This window comes from Sinocyclocheilus grahami, unplaced genomic scaffold, assembly GCF_001515645.1.
Source record: "Sinocyclocheilus grahami isolate Dianchi unplaced genomic scaffold, SAMN03320097.WGS_v1.1 scaffold293.1, whole genome shotgun sequence".
Classification (NCBI taxonomy): Eukaryota; Metazoa; Chordata; class Actinopteri; order Cypriniformes; family Cyprinidae; genus Sinocyclocheilus; species Sinocyclocheilus grahami.
This window is the reverse complement of record NW_015505472.1, coordinates 662,388-683,824: the sequence shown is the minus strand read 5'-3', so window position 1 is coordinate 683,824 and position 21,437 is coordinate 662,388. Positions and strand designations below refer to the sequence as shown.

Sequence of the window (21,437 nt, the reverse complement as noted above, 5' to 3'; positions counted from 1 at the left end):
CAGTTGTTTTGCACCAAAAATACCTTCATAGCACGGACACTCATCTTCACCACACAAACCGTAGAGAGTTTGAAAAACCAAAGGCACATGAAGAAGCATACAATCTCATGATAAACAGCAACAGTTCTCAAGGATACCAAACTTCTGAGCTGAAATCAGGTATGGAAATTAAATTCAAAATGTTATATTTTAATATTTTTGCTTATATATATATAATTTATAATCTAATGCATACATAATGTAAATTCAGGATTCTCGCAGTCTTGGAACAACTGGAAATATTGTAAAATTGTTATTTTTACACTTAGAAAAAAACTAAACATGGAAATTCTTAAAATTACATTTAAAAAAGTCCTGTTCCCACAGTTCTGGAAAACCTTGAAATATCAGGGAATGTCAAAAATCTTTAAAAAAAAGAATACAAAATTATAAATAAATAAAATCCTTAAAAGGTAAAGGAAATGTCTATAGTCAACATTTTTTTTAGCTATTTTGTAGCTAGAAATTGGTATCCAGTTTTCACACGACTGGAGAAGTAATGGGGAAAACATGGAATTTCAGAAAGTGTTGGAACCCCGTCTAAAAAGTCATGGAATATCAGTGAAAGTGTGATTTCCAGGCCTGGAACAGTCATCAAAATTAATAAAATCTTAAAAAGGTCATGGAAATGTTTATAGTCAACACCATTTTTTTTAAAAGTTATTTTGTAGTTAGTATTTCATCAGCTAGAAATTGGTATCCAGTCCTCACACAACCAGAAAAGGAATGTGAAAACCACGGAAATTCAAATTCAAGTGTGGAACGGTGTCTTAAAAGTCAATGCAATTTTCTATGGTAAATATCTTCTAGTTATTTTTCTACTTATTGCCTCGTTTAGTCCAAAAATATTAGTATTAGTAACATTAGTAACAAAAAGTGTGAAAACCCTATAGCTTGGCTTCATTTTATGCACATAACATAATGAAAAACATGTATAATTGAAAACAATGTTTTCTTTATCTTAGTTTTTTTGCTCATTTTGTGGACTTGTTCAGACAGCCTAAACATCAAAATCACTGCTAAAGGCTCATTGGAGGACTTGGATCACAGTTCTGGCTCGACCTCCCTGATGAACATGCGTGGGGTGTTCCTGCACGTGCTCGGTGACGCGTTAGGGTCCGTCATTGTGGTAGTCCAACGCCTTGATCTTCACTTTTGTGTGGACGCCATGCCACAGCGACACAGTCTGCTTCAACCCCTGCCGTAGCAGCCACTTGACTGAACACCAACATGTTAATACCACAGTCCTGAGCATATCCAAAACACCCAACAGGATGCCCAGAACTGTCTCTGTGGCCGGACCATGCTGGGTGCTTTACCTGGACCCAACCTTATGTCTAATATTGGTGTGTATTTTGCTCTACACAACTTTCCCTCTCCTAAAGGAGTCAGCTCTGATTCTCCTACAAACAGTACCCAAACAGATCGATATGCACAAGCTGAATGAGAAGCTAAGGATGCTTGGATGGAGCTATGGCCGTTCATGACCTGCATATCTGGCAGCTGGCTGGGTCTCGCATTATTGCAAATGCTCACATCAAATGCACGGATCCAGCTTCTTACATGGACTTAGCCAAACGCATTAAAAGACGTCTTCCATGATGAAGGCATCTATGCTACTACTGTTCAGCCAGAATTTTCTCCCATTTCTGAAGGATCTGGTGACTCCCAGTGTGAGCTTTCCTGTCGAAGTCAATGCAAACCCAAGCTATGTTGTAATCCGACTAAAAAGGCTAAGCCAGAGTCGGAGTTGACCAAGAGTAAAGAAAAGCCCTGCAGGCACACTGTAGGATGGGCTGATCGGAAAGAATTGGAGGATACTGTACATACGGAGATGGAATCAACGGTTTAGATCAAGAAGGACATTATATTGCATGAGTTGCACACATCCACTTGCTCATAGCTGATTGTTGCAGGAAATGTGTCATATTTGGGGAACTGTCTGGACTATTTCAAATCTGCTTATTGCAGGTGTATGTCTCAGAGAGATAGGTTTGTTAAACCCAACAGCATTAGATTTCATGCTGTGTTCTTTAAACCTGATATATAAAAACTCAATGCAACTTTATCCACATTATGTATGTTGGTTCTTTTTGATTGCTAGATAGATATTAAAGGTCACTTTACATATTTACAAATTAAGACATACCAATGCATATTAATAGAAGAGGTTTATTTTTCATAAATATTTTTAATTATAATCCAAGAATATGTTGTATTACTGTGTTTTTCAAAAACAAAACTATAATACACTTTTGCCAACCATTGCAGGCATACATGTTCAACAGTGAGAAACATTTTGGCATTGTAAACTTTAAAAAAATAAATAAAACATGGATTATTATAAATGTATACAATAATTATATTTTCAAACCAGCATTTCTCTTTTTTCTGCTTTACATACTGTGTTATCGTTTGATTCTCATTTGAAAGGAATAGTTCACCCTCAGGCCATCCAAGATGTAGATGAGTTCATTCATTGGAACTGACTTGGAGAATTTTAGCATTACATCACTTGCTCACTAATGGATTCTCTGCAGTGAATGGGTGCCGTCACAATGAGAGTTAAAACACCTGCTAAATTACCCATAGCATTGCTTTTTCTCCAGTGAAAAAAGTCATCTTGTCTAAATCGGAGCGAACCATTCTAAACAGTCTAAACAAGTATGTCAGGAGATTTTGATGTGAGGGGACAACAGGAGATGGATGTTTTCACGGGAGGAAGTGTTATGGATTATAAACTGGTATTTTGGTCAAAGGTTTTTAACTTAAAATGCCTTGATGGATTTCTTTTTTTACAAACATACAGCTTTTCATGTCACAGGATGTTAATTGATGGATTTGAGTCATGTGGATTACCTGTGGATTATTGTGATGTTTTCATTAGCTGTTTGGACTCTCATTCTGACGGCACCCATTCACTGTAATGCAATGCTACATTCTCCAAGGTTCTGATAATAAAACAAACTCAAATACATCTCGGATGGCTTGAGGGTGGGTCATTTTTCAGCAAATTTTCATTTTTGGGCAAAGTATTCCTTTAAAATACTGGAGATTATTATTAAAATACACATGATTATTATAGGACACATTTTTGTCATGCTGCAAAAGGAACCTAATATTCTATTATTTGGTTTATGAGTCATGCATGTTACTGTCCCTGATTTAAACATGAGATGCAGCAGTCAGTGGCGTCAGTCAGAATCCATCCTGCTTAGCTTGAGGAGGGTTACACAACTGCAGTGAGTGCTTATAATAAACAGAATGTTGTTGTGTTAGTGTGAACGTTAATATACAGTGCACTGCATAAATGAGTACACCCCCTCTGAAACTTAAATTCAGCAATTACTCTTTGCTTAGAAGGCATGTTATGGTTTTTTAGAGAGATAATATTCCATTAAGTCTGCGTGATCAGTTACCAAAGAAGAATGTTAAAATTATTCAACAAAATACCATTTTCTTATCAAAGTGATAAAATGTTGTGTTGCAAAAATGAGTACACCCTCCTAAAAGTTAAAAGTTAAAAGTCTGGTGTACGGTTAAGGTAAGTATTGATCAACAGGTAAGTATGTTGAACCAAAACTGTTAAAGGCAAGTAATTTCTTGATAATTAAGTGTTATATGGCCCACTGAATCATACTCCGACTTAATGCTGACAACAATGAAACCACTTGAGCAAGAACTGTCAGGAGATTTATTTCTTAGCATAAAAGAGGACAATGGTACAAGAGGAATACCAAATTATTGTTTTAAGTGTGAAAATATAGCCAAAGTAAAACAGGGATTCAAAAACAATGGACTTGTGAAAAGGCCCCTGAAATAATCATGTCTTCACTTTAAGCTTTCATTTAGTGATGAGTGAGTTTTTGCTAGAAAAAGAGCAGGAGAAACACTGTGAAAGTGTCTCAGAGCCGGCAAAAGCTGTGAAAAGAGTGACACTTTATCTCACAGAGTAAGATGCAGCATGCAGAAGTGGCATGCATGGTTGTTTATCCACACCAGAACTACCGACTGTAGCCAAAGCACAAACTCATTTAGCTTTTTCCAAGACCCATATTTACAAAATATAGACATAAACCTGAAACTGAAGATGCTACCCTCTTCTCATTCCCTGCATTGTTGGGCATTTTTTTAACATTACAATGAAGATATTCATTCTCCTGAGGTGGAGATCCTTCAGTGGACATGTATTTCACTCAACCTTAACACTCTTGAGCTGCTGTGAGAGATTCTGTAGAGATGAGCAACACTCTCCATTAAAGACCAGGGCATTTAAGGAGGTCGTCCTCCAGGAGTTAAACAGCACAGATGTGAAAATTTGTCATGAACTTGTACACTCAGTGCCAAGAAGTGTCAGAGCAGTGTACTTAGAGTTATGGAGGACATATTAAAGTTCTAGAATATTACACTTGGTTGAATTAAATCTAGGCTGTACTCAATTCTGCAATCCTTCATTTAAACAAAAATTGGCTAAGTTTCTTACTTTACAGATATTAATGGCATGTATTTCTCAGTTTTTATTAAGAATGTATTTAATAAATTTCAATTTTGCCATCTTTCTATGAATTATATTAGTGATCATTAAGCAAATACATCTTTTATATTTAATCAGATGCTGTGCACTGTAGTTATCGTTATAGTTATCTTTATAGTGATTATCCTTGGTGTGAGCGGGGCTTAGCTGGCAATGAAATTGCTATGTTGCAAAAATACAAATTACAATCAAGTTAACAACTCGCAACAATATCCTAATGTTCCCAAGTACGTTCTATTCCTATATTAAATTAGTAATATTTTTGGTAATTTTGAGTTATTGGCAACGTAACTGCAATGTTCTGATCCCAAGCTTGCAATCATGATCATCAAAGAGATCTTATGCAAAAATAAATAAATAAAATGGGTTTGATCGCACCTAAAACTGATTATATTGCTTCAGAAGGCATTTATTTTAAATCACGGGAATCATATGGATTACTTTTATGGTGCTTTTACATGAAACTACAAATTTTGGTCACTTCTTGCATTGTATGGACCTACAGAGCCAAAATATTTACTAAAAATCTTTGTTTGTGTCAAAGAAAGTCATAGGCTGCACATATAAAATGGCTTAGAGGGGAAGAAAATTATGAGTTTTCATTTGGGGTGAACAATCCTTTTAAGAAACATTAGTTGCAACATAAGAAATATAGCAAAGTGACAATAAAGACAAAGAAATAAATACAGACTATACAAACAATAGATGGAGTAAATAACAAAGTCAGTGCAATTATTAATGGCCTACCACACACCAGTGATCCTCAAATCTGGCCCACGAGAGCCACTTTCCTGCAGAGTTTAGCTCTAACCCTAATCAAACACACCTGAGCATGCTAATCAATGTCTCCAGGATCATTAGAAAATCACAGGTAGGTTTGTTTGATTATAGGGTTGGAGCTAAACATTTAAGATTTGAGGATCACTGCCATCTGTGTCTTACAGAGATCATTTTATTGCGTGTTTGCCATCTTGTGGATAAACATTACATTGCAGGCTTTCAAGCAACTGCAGCTGATTTGTATCAGGATTATTATAGTTGACTAAAGCTAACTAAATCCATAAAAAACATTTACTTATAAATAAATAAACGGTAACTAAAATAAAATACACAACAAGTACAACAAAAATTAAACTTTAAAAAAATGTATTTCAGCTAGTGGCCAAGTCAAGACTTTTTATTTTCATTCAGTTTAACTGTATATACTTAAATAAGTAAAACTAAAACAGAAATAAAAAAGAATAAAAATTAGACAAAAAGACATAACAGTAACTTATAAAAATGACAAAACACACAAGAAAATTACTAAAACTGTAACTAAAATGATACATGAAAACATAAAAATATATAACAGAAAATGAAAATATGACAACAAATCTAATAAAAACGAATATCTTAATGATACTAAAAAAACGTACATATGCATTAAATGATCATAAACCACATGCACAATAGTCATGTCGATGTATAAACTGGGCACCAAAAGGCCTCTGTTCCCTCAGATTTTTCCAATTTGATGCAAAGTTATATTTTCAGCATAACAATTGAGTAAAACGTTCAAAATGTGAAAGTATGTCTCCCTTTTGCTTTAAAGAGCTAAATCAATTATAGCTATAGATATAGGCTCGTTTATATAAATGATATCACTCTATTTGCCTAACCTCTTGTTCTTATAGAAATATATAATTTAAGTAGCCTAATTATTATAAAAACTATTCTTTTAATTTTTTTTAAATCTTCTGTTTATTTCTAGGTTTAAGTGAAAAACAACACAACACACAGAGAGCACTGCAAATACAGAATTATATTTTCCATTTAAACCTACAATTATTATAGTTTTTTTAAGGTTTCGGGATTTTCAAAACATGTATTTTATATATCAATTAACTTATATGACATATCAGTGATATATGTTCACATTTGGTGGATTGGTCTCTGGCAGTATAGTGAAAGCCATGCTTCCTCCTCCTCCTCCTCCTCTTCCTCCTCCAGTCTTCCGCCTGCTGTCTGTCATTACACACATTGACCTCCAAACATGGCCGGCGTGCGAGCCCTCGGTTCCCTCTCCAGACTCACAAGCAGAAGATATACCCTGTTTCCAGGTACTTCACACATCCACAACCTTTCCTTAATTAAATTCCTCCACATCCTTATTGTATTTCGCTTTGACACTTGCGTAATTAAACACTTTGGAGAGTCACCTCAGTCAAACTCCACTGTAGTAGCTTAGCTCACCTGCTAGTTAACTCAAGGTCTAGTAATGAATGTTTGTGACTGTGTAAGTTTCATGTTCGTGTTTAACGTACATTGTGATAACGTTACGGTGTATGCAACGAAACGATAGCGTTTATAAACGCTGTTTTATTGACAGTAAGTTAGAGTTAGCGCACTGGCATGCTGTTCCCATTCAGATTGCTAATACTGCCCATTATCTGTTAATGCACGACAAAATGAATAAATATAAATATGTATAAACGTGTTTAATATTCGCTAACTGCAGAATTGTTCCCTCTGCCATTGAGAACTAGTTTAATCGGGGTTGGTTGGATGATATTTGCTACTTGGTTTCTAATAAATATAAGAATTATTGTTAAATTATGACTATTAAGGCAGATTTGTTTACAGAGAGACTCTTTGTGTTCAGTTCATAATGTTTCCAGCATCACTGGGAGGTGTATGACACGATCATTGTGGTTGTAGTTTAGGTTAAGGGGAAACTAGGTTAAAGTTCATCTGTGACTGTGCTGCTGGAGTAATGTCCTCTACAGGCCGGTCTACATTCTTCTGTGTAGTTTATCATCACTGGCTTTCAACTTATCCTGGCATGACCCTCACTGGTTAGAGGTCTTTTATATTAGGTATTATGTCTTCTGAGACCCTTCCATGATCCATGATTTTACCTTCACATATTCATCACTATTAACTTTTTTTCTTTCTCATCCAATAAAGGTGTCACCAGACGGACATTTAGAGTTGCTGCTTGTATGATGGGTAAAATCATTATGTGTTATATATAAAATAAAATGAATATGTGTGTGTGTATGTATATATAATATATATATGGATAAAAGATGAGCTGTCCGATTTTGGGGGCCGCATCAAATTACATTTATAAAAGTGATTTTATACACACGGAAAGAATATAAAATATGAATTGCAAATAATGTGTCTGCTTTAATGTTTCAAATAACGTTTGTGAAAATAAAAATTCAGAATATGGTTAAAATAATGTTTTATCGTCAACACACAACATACTTATTCTGACCTGTATTTATTAAAATAAGCGAACGTACAGAATTATATTCTATAATTATATTATATATAAACTTCTTGCTGACAAATACGTACCTAGTGGTTTGAAGGGTAGTGGCAAAGATTGATAAAGATTTATATTGACAGTTAATTAGTATTTTAGGGCTGCACTGTGAGTATTTTATGTATGAAAAAAAATACAAAATTTAAAGCTGTATTAAACTCTTATAGTTTTGATGCCTTTTCGTCTTTCCATATATATATATATATATATATACACACATGAATATGCACAACAAAAAAAATATGTATATATGCTATAATATTTATCAACAGAAATTATGAATATGTGTATATATATATTTATATTTACACACACACTAACACAAATATGTAGATAAGGTATAACATTTATTTTTTGTTTTTCATAATCTCAGTTATTTAATGTAATTGTTTTTTCATTTTCACTGTCTTTTCAATATTTCCTCAGCTCGTACACACGTGAACTATGAGATCAAGGGAGATGTAGCTGTGATCCGTATGAATGACCCCAATGCACGGGTAATTGTCTCCTCAAAACCATGCATTTATGCATTCAAATGATATTATGTGTCGTAATGTGTTTTTGTGGTGTCTAGGTCAACACACTGTCTACTCAAATGCAAAGGGAAATGACAGAAGTTATGGATGAGATTTGGGGAAACAATGCTGTTCAGAGCGTTGTTCTCATCTCATCCAAACCCGGCAGCTTCATTGCAGGGGCAGACCTTAAGTAAGTATCAGGATTCATAATATGTTGATTGTGGTGATCATTATCAAATTTTGCTTGCTGATATCTTGCCTGTTTGTTTATAATTTATTAATTTATTTTTTTTACTGTACCATGTATTTAGCATGATTCAGGCCTGTACGACCGCAGAGGAGGTCACTGGCCTTTCTCAAGAGGGCCAGAGGATGTTTGAGAAGATTGAGAAGTCTCCTAAGCCTATTGTCGCTGCCATTAATGGATCATGCCTTGGTGGAGGCTTAGAGGTACTGGATTCGTATTTATTTGTAGTAATTTTCTTCTCCCACAGGGTGAGCATAGGATTAGTCAAATTTCTGACCTAATGTTTAGAATTTTTCTTGATATGTTTTATTATTTGTTGATGATTATGAGTTATACAAACAATAAATGAGATGACTGAGAAGCAAGTAACCAAAATTGAAAGATCATATGATGCTTTTTTAAAATCATTTTGTGTATTTGGTGTAACACAATATGTTGACATGCTTTAATGTTCAAAAAACACATTATTTTTCAAATACTGCACATTACTGTAGGTCCTCTATGCCCCGCCTCTCTCAAACGCTTAGTTTTCTACAAAGTTCCTCCTTCCGACAAGCGCAGTCTGCTCTGATTGGCCAGCTGACCCAGTGCATTGTGATTGGCCGAACACCGCAAGCACTCGTCGGAAATGTAACGACCCTTACCATAATCGCGAGCTTCATCTTTCCAAATAAATGTAAAGACAGAGCCCGAAAGGGGAACAGAGCGTGACAGACACAGTGATGAAGCTGGTATGTGTTTGCAGTACACAAGCCACGGTTAAGACAGCTGACTCCACTGTGATGTGACACCTCCTCTCCTAGGTTCACGAAACGGTCATCCATAAAATGCATTGCTGTTCTGTTGTAAGTAATCTTAAAGATTCCTAAATGCATCTACTTTCGGAAGGCCAAATAAAGTGCTTTTGCTTTCGCCTAGAAACACACAGCATCTCCCTGACATGGCTGCTTCAACACTAACTGCGGTTACTGAAACCACGCCTTCTTTCTTTGCGTGAACATTTGGGCGGCATTATGCAAATATTTCCACATAGTGAGGTAGATATGTGGGGGTGTGTTAGAATGAGCCGTTTTAGGGGGGCGTGGCAGAGTCTTAACTTTGATAAAGAATATCTCTTTGGATTTGAGACTTTAGTCTTTGCAACTTCAGGGATCTTATCTATGCACAATCAGCTTGTAACACTCCAAAGAGAAAGGAAAACTTGAAATCGCATCATATGACCCCTTTAAGACCAAAAATTAGATTTAAAATATATATAGTTCCACAGAAAATATAGTTTTGATATTGTGTTTTATGTTTTTGTAGTTTGCCATTTCCTGTCAGTACAGAATAGCCACCAAGAGTAAGAAGACGGTTCTGGGCTGCCCTGAGGTCATGCTCGGCCTTCTGCCTGGAGCTGGAGGAACACAGAGGCTGCCCAAAATGGTCTGTAATATGCCACATTGCCACCAGTACGTTTAGAAATGATTCTCTTGACTGATTGTTCACAACTCAAGTCTGGTTGTTTTTACACCTTTATTTTATGTAGCTTGGCCTTCCCAGTGCCTTTGATATTATACTAACAGGAAGGAGCATCCGTCCAGATAAAGCCAAGAAAATGGGACTGGTTCACCAGCTGGTGGATACTCTTGGTAAAACACTTTCTGCATATTGCCATTGTGTATATATGTAAAACAGTAACATTTTTTAAATAAAGTTTAAAAGCTGAATTTTCAGTCTTCAGTGTCACATGATCCTTCAGAAATCATTCTAATATGCTGATTTGGTGCTCAAGAAATATTTCTTATTATGTTCAATGTTTTTGTGAAAATATGTTTGTGAGAAGTTCGAACCACGATTCTTTTTTTTTCAGGATTGTTTGATGAATAGAAAGCTCAAAAGAACAGCATTTATTTGAAGTAGATTTTTGTGTATAAAAGTCTTTCCTGTCACTTTTGATCAATATATATTACATCCTTGCTGAATAAAACTTTTTTTTTAAATCAGGGCCTGGATTAAAGAGTCCAGAGGAGAGGACCATTGAATACTTGGAGGAAGTAGCTGTGGAGGCTGCAAGAGGACTTGCTAAAAAGCAAATCCCACTTACCAAAGAAAAGGGCATGATGCAGAGTAATTGTCGAATTACTAGTCAATTATGTGTCTAAAATCATTTTGAAACTACAAGTTAATTCGGCATGATTAAGACTGTTGCCTTTATACACCATCATTTTGCTTTATCACTGAAATTCATATATCCAATTATTGTCTTGCAGAAATTCAAGACTATGTCATGAGTTACCCGTTTGTGAGACAGCAGATCTACAATACAGTTCAGAACAAAGTCATGAAACAGACCAATGGACTGTACCCTGCACCACTGAAGATAATTGAAGTATGATATTTGTTATTCTGTGCTCAATGGTGATGTGTTGTCATAAACCATGGTAGAAATAGTTTATGTTCTGCTTGTTTTCTCTTTCAGTGTGTGAAGGCTGGTCTAGAACAGGGTCCGACTGCAGGTTACCTGGTTGAGTCACAGGTGCTGTAAAAGTGTTTAAACTTTATTATCAGTAAAGTTGCGACACTCGATTTAATGAACAATGAACTTCTCAACTGAAAGCAAATCTGTCCATTTTCATTTAATGATAATATTTGGTTAATGCAGGCTTTGGTTTAAATGAAAGACAATGTTATGTGTGTAGTATTAAAATTTAATATGCCCTCTTAATCTCCATTTCAGCATTTTGGCAAGTTAGCCATGACCCCTGAGTCTAAAGCACTTATTGGCCTTTATCACGGTCAGGTCACGTGCAAGAAGAATCGATTCGGAACCCCTGAAAAGGAAGTAAAGTATGTATTTCTTACTCGTATTATCTGGACAAGATATAGTATTTTTATAGTATTTACATATGATAATATTTAACTCATATTTTCATATGTAAATTTATAAGGTAAATTGACAGTTACTGCATGAATTAATTTATAATGCAGCTACTTAATGATTTACGATTATTGCTTGTAAAATAGTTATGAATTTTTCTTGATTTTCTGTTTGTAGAACACTTGCTATCTTGGGAGCAGGGCTGATGGGTGCTGGCATTGCTCAAGTGTCTGTAGATAAAGGCGTTCACACCATTCTTAAGGACACTACACTGGAAGGACTCAGTCGTGGAGAGCAGCAAGTCTATAAAGGGTGAGTATTAAAGGGATACTCCACCCCAAAATGAAAATGTTGTCATTAATCACTTACCACCATGTCGTTCCAAACCCGTAAAAGCTTTGTTCGTCTTTGGAACACAATTTAAGATATTTTGGATGAAAACCGAGAGGCTTGTGACTGTCCCATTGACTGTCAAGTAAATTACACTGCCAAGGTCCAGAAAAGTATGAAAGACATCGTCAGAATAGTCCATCTGCCATCAGTGGTTCAACCGTAACGTTATGAAGCGACGAGAATACTTTTTGTACGCGAAGAAAACAAAAATAATGACTTTATTCAACAATTCGTCTCCTCTGTGTCTCTCTGCATCACCGTAGCACCATTTTGGAGAATATGAGCTGAACGCAAGCAGCGTATGCTCTTCTGTGTCAGCCACGACACAAGCATATGTTTTCTACGTGTATTTACGCTTTGATTTGAACAGAAACAGCGCATCCGTGCAGCGTGGCTGACACAGAATAGCGTACACTGCTTGCGTTCAGTGGTTATTCTCCAAAATGGCGCTACGGTGATGCAGAGAGACACAGAGGAGGCGAATTGTTGAATAAAGTCGTTATTTTTGTTTTCTTCGCGTACAAAAAGTATTCTCGTCGCTTCATAACGTTACGGTTGAACCACTGATGGCAGATGGACTATTCTGACGATGTCTTTCATACTTTTCTGGACCTTGGCAGTGTAATTTCCTTGGCAGTCAATGGGACAGTCACAAGCCTCCCGGTTTTCATCCAAAATATCTTAAATTGTGCTCCAAAGACGAACAAAGCTTTTACTGGTTTGGAACGACATGGGGGTAAGTGATTAATGACAACATTTTCATTTTGGGGTGGTGTATCCCTTTAAGTATACTGAACTAATTTAAAAATGAACAAGATCAAACCTTTAAATGAGAAGTTCAAACAGAAATGTAAATCGTCATCATTTACTCACCCTCATTCCAAACATGTAGGATTTTGGTTAATCTTCGAAACACTAATTATATTATCGGTGTGTTTAAAAAAAACAACAATAAAAGTGTTTTTATGTGAATAAAAGCCTAAATTAAATCTGTTCATCATATAAAGTGATTTTATCTTTTCACAAGACTTGGATTAGTGTGCTTAATTCATATGGATTAGTTTTATGACAACTTTATGACCTGTTTTGGTTACCTGGACTTTCAATAGAGGGACTGAAATCTCTCAATATTTTAATTTGTGTTTCGAAGATTAATCAAAGTCTTATGGGTTGAATTTTCATTTTTGTGTGAACTATTCCTTTAAGCTAAGCTAAAGCTGCTTTGATGGTGGGAGAGGAAAATTTGTAACTTTTTTGTTATTTTTTTTATTCTATTTTTGTGTTTTATTTGATTTATATGATTTTCTTTTTTTCTTTTTATTTTTAATACGATATTTATTTTATTTAATGTTATTCATTTTATTTTATTTTCAGGCTAAATGACAAGACAAAGAAGAAGAGCCTAACATCATTCGAAAGGGACAGTTTTCTGTCCAGCCTAACGGGACAGCTTGACTTCAATGGCTTTAATAAAGCCGACATGATCATTGAAGCTGTTTTTGAGGACCTGAGTATCAAACACAAAGTCCTAAAAGAAGTTGAAGCAGTAAGTTAATATCAAACAAGATCAAGATTTCAAATTCTCTTAAATAGAAAACATTTAATGACACCATATTTTGTCATTGTAGGTGATCCCTCCACATTGTATATTTGCTACAAACACATCTGCTTTACCAATCAAAGACATTGCAGCTGTCAGCAAGCGACCTGAAAAGGTTAGAAACTTGAGCTCTATGACCACCATGTGGGAGAGTTTGAGATGATCTTGAACGTGTTACTGTTTTGTTTCAGGTCATTGGAATGCACTACTTTTCTCCAGTCGACAAGATGCAGCTACTGGAGATCATCACCACTGATAAAACCTCCAAGGACACAACAGCCTCAGCAGTGGCTGTCGGCTTGAAGCAAGGCAAAGTCATTATCGTCGTCGGGGTGAGGCGTCACATATTCTTCCCTCAATCCAGAATGTACATTTTACAGATCTGTAATCCATTCAAATGTTTTGGAATAACAAATTGTAATGTTTGTCTTTAGGACGGACCAGGTTTCTACACCACCAGATGTTTAGCTCCCATGTTGGCTGAGGCAGTGCGTGTATTGCAGGTTTGTGAATTTCCTTCTGAATTATTCATTTATTCCCATTCACACTTGTAAAAGTGTTATATATATATATATATATAAAAAACAGGCTATGATGACATTCTCAATAGTAACAGGCCTGATATGCAGATCATTGTATTTTCTACATACAGGAAGGTGTGGACCCCAAGAAGCTGGATGCCCTGACCACAGGCTTTGGCTTCCCTGTGGGTGCTGCAACCCTGGCTGATGAAGTGGGCATTGATGTCGCAGCTCATGTAGCTGAAGACCTTGGCAAGGCCTTCGGCTCCAGATTTGGAGGGGGAAATATTGAGGTTTTGAAGACCATGGTGGAGAAAGGATTTAAAGGTACATTCTTTAGCCTAAGCCCAAAGTATACTGACTAGTATTAATTTTGTCAGCTATTTTTAATTTAGTCTTAGTCCTGTGTCAAATGTAACTTTTAGTTTTTATTAGGGCTGCACGATGAATCGCATGCGATATATAACACGCATCTTGTCAGAAAGCCGGTTGTGTAATCAGCGGTAAATCTCCATCATGTGCGGGCTTTCACAATGAGCAGCATTAACTACACAGAGCCGTTGTTCACTGACGAGCTGCGCAAAAAATCGCGTGAATATGAACATGGTTTTGCACAGCTCGTCAGTGAACAACGGCTCTGTGTAGTTAATGCTGCTCAATGTGAAAGCACGCACATGATGGAGATTTACCGCTGATTACAGAACGGCTTTACTGATAAGATGCACGTTAAATATCGCATGCGATTTATCGTGCAGCCCTAGTTTTTATCATATTTAGTCAACTTGTCCTGTTTTAGTCAAGTTTTAGTCGACTAAATGTCTGAGAATTTTAGTCTAGTTTTAGTCAGTGGAAACTTTTTCGTCATATTTTCGTCTTACTGTATAATGGTTAAGATGAAAAAAATATTATTTTGCTCAATTTTAATTGCAATGATTGTTGTCATTTGGGAAATTTTTTACATTTCATCAGAAGTTGCTCTTTCACCAATAAGCACAAATCAACAGAATATTGACTCGTATGCATGGTTTATTTGACCTCCTCTAACGTTAGTGTACAGATTTATAACCAGATATCAATTAGAAGCTAAATAAACACCAAAGATTTTTTTTTTTGACTTTATACACTCGCACTGTCTACGTTATGAAAACTGCTGTAACAAAAATCTACCCTCAAATATTATAACAGAGAAATTGCTAATAGTAATTCCAATCATTCCAAATTGCATTAATGTTTCTCTTTTAAAACAACGGCAAAAAGACTCACAGAGGTTGCATAAGTAACGTTACAATCCGCAACCTCTATCGCAAACAATACAGTCGAGATCCAGGACAGAACACTCACTGGATGAATGACGCTTTAATTTAAGCAGAATACCTCAAATGGAGATTGCTGAACTCCAGCTTTCTTGTACAGTACTGTATGTCGGTGTTTTCAGATCACGGTGCTTCCGCAGAGATAGCGAGTCGTGTGAATGGTTGCCACATTGAATAAAGCAAAAAGCCGGGCAGAGTACGTATCCGTTTAACAGAAAAGCTCTGATTGGGGGATTTGATGTCTTGATATCTGGCAACCGCAAACATGAACGCTCGCATACTAGTGTCTTGTACAGCAGTCTGAAATGTTTTGGCTCCAATTTTTCAACAAAAATAAAAAGGTGTTGGTAAAGTTTTTGTTCTTTTAACTACATTTTAGTCTTCACTTTTTTTCGTCAACGATATTGCATGTTCATTTAGTCTCAGTTTTATGAGATGACCTTATTATCATCTCGTCATCTCGTTTTCATCAGGGGAAAAAACCTCATTGACAAACATTTTTTGTCATAGTTTTCGTTAACGAAATTAACACTAGTTTTGACTAGTGCTGTGTTCAAAATATCGATACGACGATGTATCGTCAGAGATTTGACGATATGAGTATCGATTCAGCTGGCCCTGTATCAATATCGTGGCACGTGTGCAGCAGTGGACCACGCTTAATTTGTTTAAAATTTTACAACGTTTAAAACTGAGTAGAAAAGTGTGAGGTTTCTAAAAAAGAATGAATAGAGCACATATAGACTGCAACACAACTGGGTTGCCTGATATAAAGAGACGTAATCCCCAAAACAGAGCTTCACACTTGCGCTATATGGAAATATCTGCTAAGTGTGCTACTTATCAAATTGTGGGGCAGCGCTAAAAAGTTTGTTCCTGAATGTCTGAGTTTGGCCGCAACGTGATCCGTGTGTGTGACTGCACTTAACACCAAACTGCTTGTTTCACACAAATGCTGGCACAGACGTGCATGTTCGGCTAGAGTCACTTTGAACTCGTGCATCTTCGGAAGCAGAGCTGCGCGGAAAGTTACAAAAAAATGTTGTGCACACCGCCACGCGAAACGACGTCACGCGCACTCAAAGCGAACTTGCGGACGCGTCGAGTATAAATCAGCCTTGGGTGTGTGTGTGCGTGAAGACAGTGCGTTAGTTTAGAACTCTTCTAATTTTTTTTTTTAATTGTTGAGAGTGTGTTCATTTGTGCAATGATAACCTACCATCAATGTAAATGATTTTTTAAATATTAGAATGAGTACATTACAATATAAATTTATTAGAACATGTACATCATTATTTGTGGTCTTAAAAACAAGATGCAAACAATCAGAATATTGTACTTGGTGGGGAGTGCCCAATGTAAACATGAAACATATGCCATTACCTATATTGTACTGTGGTACAGTTATGGAGGCCCTTCATAATGCAGGTCAACTGCCTGCTCTGCCAATAGTTAGAAATGGCACTATAGTAAGCAGTGTTTAATAAACAGCTGTTTTTCTAAATTCTGCTGAGGTGAAATTCAGTGCAGTCATGTATCGTGATACGTATCGTATCGTGGCCTCTGTATCGTGATACGTATCGTGACTTTGCTGGTGATACACAGCCCTAGTTTTGACGTGAATGCTTTAGCGTGTGTGTACAGATTAATGCATAGCCTTTCAAAGTAGACAGTGTGTGAATACAAGCTCAATCTCCAAAGATCAATTTTCAAAAGCACAACCATAAAATAACAAAAAAAATGGAAACCGTATATTTACAGTTTGTAAAAATAATATTAAATACAATTAGAAAATTTAAAAATATTAGAAAAGTAGTTGTTAAATACAGTCTAATTTATCACATCTTATATTTATTTGTTTTATTTTTGTAATGCCTTTTTGTCATAATTTGTCAAAGTCATAATTCTTATAATATAATACTGCTTTGATCTGTTGCTATTTACAATGGTTACTATTTTTCATACTGTGATTTTTGGTGAATTGTATTTAAAACATTTAGGGTTAAATAATAATTATTATTATAATAGTAATTAATAAAGATTATAATGATAATATTGTCCCAGATTTGTAATTCAGATAATAATAACTAATATGTCAATGGTATTTTTGCCACTGAACTAGGAAATGTCACCTTAGAATAAACACATTTAGAAAAATCTGGCTGTGCGCGTTCAGTTTGCCCATACTATGCTGATGATGAAATTTATGTTGTGGACGTGTCAGTGTAGTGCCATATATAATTTTGACAGGAATGAAAACAAGGCTGTGAGGGATAGAAGTACAGTATGTTCAATGGCTTGTACTGAACAGCACACAGATTGTTCAGCTGACAAAATAGTCAAAACTAGTATATTTATACAGAGCATTCTGTTCTAAAGACTGTAAGTCTGTCCCTTCATCTGCACAAAATTCATTATAGCATCTTTTTCAACCAGCTTTGTTTTGTTCAATGTCAGAAGTATATGTAAATGAACAATGTGTAATCTTGCTCTGTTACCTGCACCAAGATATCCTCGTTGATTTGTCAACAAAACTTTTTTTTTTTTGACAGCTCTAGGGCTTTTGCGAAAAGTACAGATTGCATTTCTGCATTTTTCTATCCCTGCTAATGGATAGTCCAGGGGTGCCCAAACTCGGTCCTGGAGGGCCGGTGTCCTGAAGAGTTTAGCTCCAACCCCAATTAGACACACCTGAACCAGCTAATCAAGCTCTTACTAGTCATACTAGAAACTTCCAGGCAGGTGTGTTGAGGCAAGTTGGAGCTAAACTCTGCAGGACACCGGCCCTCCAGGACCGAGTTTGGGCACCTCTGGGATAGTCGCTCAAACCCAGTGCATTATGGGCATTGAAGTTTTCCTACCGTGTTTTTGCCACAACCCTTTTCTCTGTTTTCTCTAGTCATGTAGCACTGCACCCAATCTTGTCAGGAGTTAAATACCCCTTTAAGGTCTATTCTTTAGTGGGCTTAAAGGGTTAGTTCACCCAAAAATGAAAATTCTGTCATTAATTACTCACCCTCGTGTTGTTTGAAAACCCGCAAGACCTTCGTTCATCTTCGGAACACAATTTAAGATATTTTTGATGAAATCTGAGGGCTCTCTGACCCTCCCATAGACAGCAAGGTAACTACCATGTTCAAGGTCCAGAAAAGTACCAAGATGATCGACAAAGTAGTCCGTGTGACATCAGTGGTTCAACTGTAAAGTTACGAAGCTACGAGAATTTTTGGGTGAACTAACCCTTTAACATGTTCAGTATAATTGTCATGAATTATTTCTTCTCAATTCACTATTAGGCCGGAAATCAGGCAAGGGCTGCTACATCTACCAGCCAGGACTTAAACGCAGAGATGTGAACACAGAAGCTCTGGAGATTTTGGAATCATACAAGCTGACGCCAAACGCTGCCGTGTAAGTTGTTCAGTTGTCTTTAGGTTCAATTCATAAAACAATTTTTTTTTCAGGACAAATGCAGTGTTGTTGTTTTGTAGTAGGATCATTCATAATTTTTTCATCAAAAAAATAAACACAGAAGCTCTGGAGATTTTGGAATCATACAAGCTGACGCCAAACGCTGCAGTGTAAGTTGTTCAGACTCTTTAGGTTCAATTCATAAAACAATTTTTTTTTCAGGACAAATGCAGTGTTGTTGTTTTGTAGTAGGATCATTCATAATTTTTTCATCAAAAAAATTAAAAATCATTGCTTCTCTCTCTCCACCCAGTTCTTCAGACTCGGATATTCAGTACAGGTTGGTGTCCCGTTTTGTGAATGAGGCTGTTCTGTGTTTGCAAGAAGGAATCCTTGCCAATCCAGTGGAGGGTGACATTGGGGCCGTGTTCGGACTCGGCTTTCCACCCTGCCTTGGAGGTGAGAATCTAAGTCTGGATTTACATTTAGATTTTTTTCCATTCTAATTTCCTTTTACAGTTTAAGGATAATATGCATTCAGTCCCATAATTTTGTTAATCTAATTGCAGGACCCTTCAGGTTTGTGGACAGCTTTGGTGCAGACAAACTTGTGGAGAAGATGAGAAAGTTTGAGGAGGTCTTTGGGAACCAGTTTACACCTTGTCAGCTGCTGCTCGATCACGCCAAGGATCCAAGCAAGACATTTCACAAGTGACTTTAGCTGTGCCATTACTACTTCTTAGAGGATTTATGTGAAAAACAAGCAATCACGATTGTGCACTTAAAGCAAGAGTACAGAATGTGAAGGGCCTTTTTTTGTTCCTTAAAACAGACATAATACATTACAATATGAAATATCACTTTTCCCCGTAAGATGCCATGTGCATGACTTGGTAGACTTTGGCCAAGCGATAGCCTTTTACTGAATTAAACAATTTAGTTTTTGAGTTGTTTTTGTATATTAATGAACTCTTTAGGTGAAATTGTTTTCTAATGTTTGTGTACAAACTGTACAGACAGAGACATCAGGCGCATTCCAGTACAGCCCAGGTGTCAAAATAAAAACCTAATACTCCATGTTTTTTTAGGGTATAGTCCAAAAGCACTTGTCTGTAAAATAACTGTTTTAATTTCAGTGAGATTCGGTACTTATGCTCAATCTGTCTCTCTGGACATAGAACGTGGCCTCACATAAAAAATTAATGTCAATGAATTAAATGAAATGCTCAAGTCTTCTGTGATTATGGTGTTTTTATTGATTATATTTGGTCTTTACAGATGGGACAATTTAGTTTGTGTACTTCTCTCTGATGGTATAAGCATGTAGACATACAGAACTGTTATGATACATTCCAAACAAGGTCATAATCCGTTAACTACCTACTGAACCCCAAAAATGTGTTTGAAACAAACATTTTATAATGACAAAGGTGGAAGCTCAATTCAATTATATTAAAGGATGTATATTAAAATTTAAATGAACTACAGCATCTTTATAGTAACTTGAATACTACTGCAGAAAACAGAATAAGAACATTTAATTTAGATCATTATTGTAGCAAAATCTGTCCCTGTCTTTTCTACAGACCCGCTGAAGTGCAATCAATAAACTAAATGGAGTGGAAAGGTCAAAGTTATTGATATTGGCCTTTTCTTATAAAGAGAAAACCTGATCTCCTACAGGAGACATATAAATAAATACATTTGCTAATTAAATTAAAACCTCAACTTTGGAGGTGTTTCTTTTTTGATAATTACCAGCTGACTACATTATCCCACTTATTAATATATATAATTTTAGAATAAATATTACTCCGTTGTTAACGATCTGCGAAAATTTTAGAGCTATAATAGTTCATGCATATTTCACATATAAATCTCTTGGTCCTTTTGCTAAATTGTACACCGTCATAGAGGGGGGAAAAATCATTTTGTGAGGGGTTGAAAAAAAGCGGGGTTGAATTATTTTTTAGATTAAAAGATTATTTTTGAAGCAAATATTTGTTAATATATTAACAAAAAATGTTGTAAAGCTGTCTAAAATGTGGAAAGGCCAAAGAGGAAAGTTCATAATTGGTTCTTTAAATATGAGTCTGGTTTTACCTGTAAAGACATGTGGAATAGTTATTTTTATAATGACAGTTTTCAAATGGAAGGCTTAATTAATGTGTGTGCTTAACCCTCCCCAACACCATACTGTACCAGTTTGTTGTATATTATGATGAAACTATGATTTAAAGCATTTCTTTGATGGATAATGATGTAGATTTTCATAATTTGTTTAACTTATTTTAACTATCACACCAATTATTTGTCATAAAAATGATATATGTATGAATATAACATCATTCTTTAATTCATCTGCCTAATGTCTGCACACATTCTAAAATTGTAGTTATATATAATATATTTAGACCATTTAGTATTTTTTTAATCTACTGTATGTATGACATCCTGGAATCAAAATGTATGTAGAAAGCCAAATAGATAGATCAGATATGTATGTACAGTATGCATAAAGCCCTAGTGTCTTAATTTGGTTGGTAAAACAGGAAACTTTCAGCTGTGTACTGACTCGCACATAAGAGACGCCTCCTTTAATATGCCAGTGACACTTATTCTATAAATAGGCAAGTTTTATGTGTGAGATTTCCAACGCTCACTGTTAACTACACACAGGCCTGC

General features: G+C 35.9%; 1 protein-coding gene and 1 pseudogene across 1 annotated transcript; both read left to right on the top strand.

Annotated features, from left to right (window-relative positions):
* Positions 1 to 42: 42 nt before the first annotated feature.
* LOC107600865 (zinc transporter 1-like) lies at positions 43 to 2,176 on the top strand (annotated as a pseudogene).
* A 4,389-nt stretch (positions 2,177 to 6,565) lies between these two features.
* Positions 6,566 to 19,985, top strand: LOC107600864 (trifunctional enzyme subunit alpha, mitochondrial-like). The gene is made up of 20 exons (XM_016292833.1): positions 6,566 to 6,675; positions 7,523 to 7,564; positions 8,316 to 8,386; positions 8,464 to 8,597; positions 8,719 to 8,857; positions 9,960 to 10,079; positions 10,183 to 10,285; positions 10,641 to 10,763; positions 10,907 to 11,025; positions 11,116 to 11,172; positions 11,374 to 11,483; positions 11,692 to 11,826; positions 13,282 to 13,453; positions 13,536 to 13,622; positions 13,699 to 13,839; positions 13,942 to 14,010; positions 14,160 to 14,355; positions 18,638 to 18,752; positions 19,066 to 19,211; positions 19,322 to 19,985. Exons 1-20 carry the CDS (start codon positions 6,609 to 6,611, stop codon positions 19,465 to 19,467), a joined length of 2,292 nt encoding a protein of 763 aa, XP_016148319.1. The 5' UTR covers positions 6,566 to 6,608; the 3' UTR covers positions 19,468 to 19,985.
* Positions 19,986 to 21,437: the final 1,452 nt, after the last annotated feature.

Bases quoted from the DNA above. Each gene is read 5' to 3' on its own strand.
- LOC107600864 (XM_016292833.1), top strand. From the start codon at position 6,609: ATGGCCGGCGTGCGAGCCCTCGGTTCCCTCTCCAGACTCACAAGCAGA. The intron at 11,173-11,373 runs GTGCTGTAAAAG...TCTCCATTTCAG, and splicing joins GTTACCTGGTTGAGTCACAG to CATTTTGGCAAGTTAGCCAT. The intron at 14,356-18,637 runs GTACATTCTTTA...ATTCACTATTAG, and splicing joins GGTGGAGAAAGGATTTAAAG to GCCGGAAATCAGGCAAGGGC.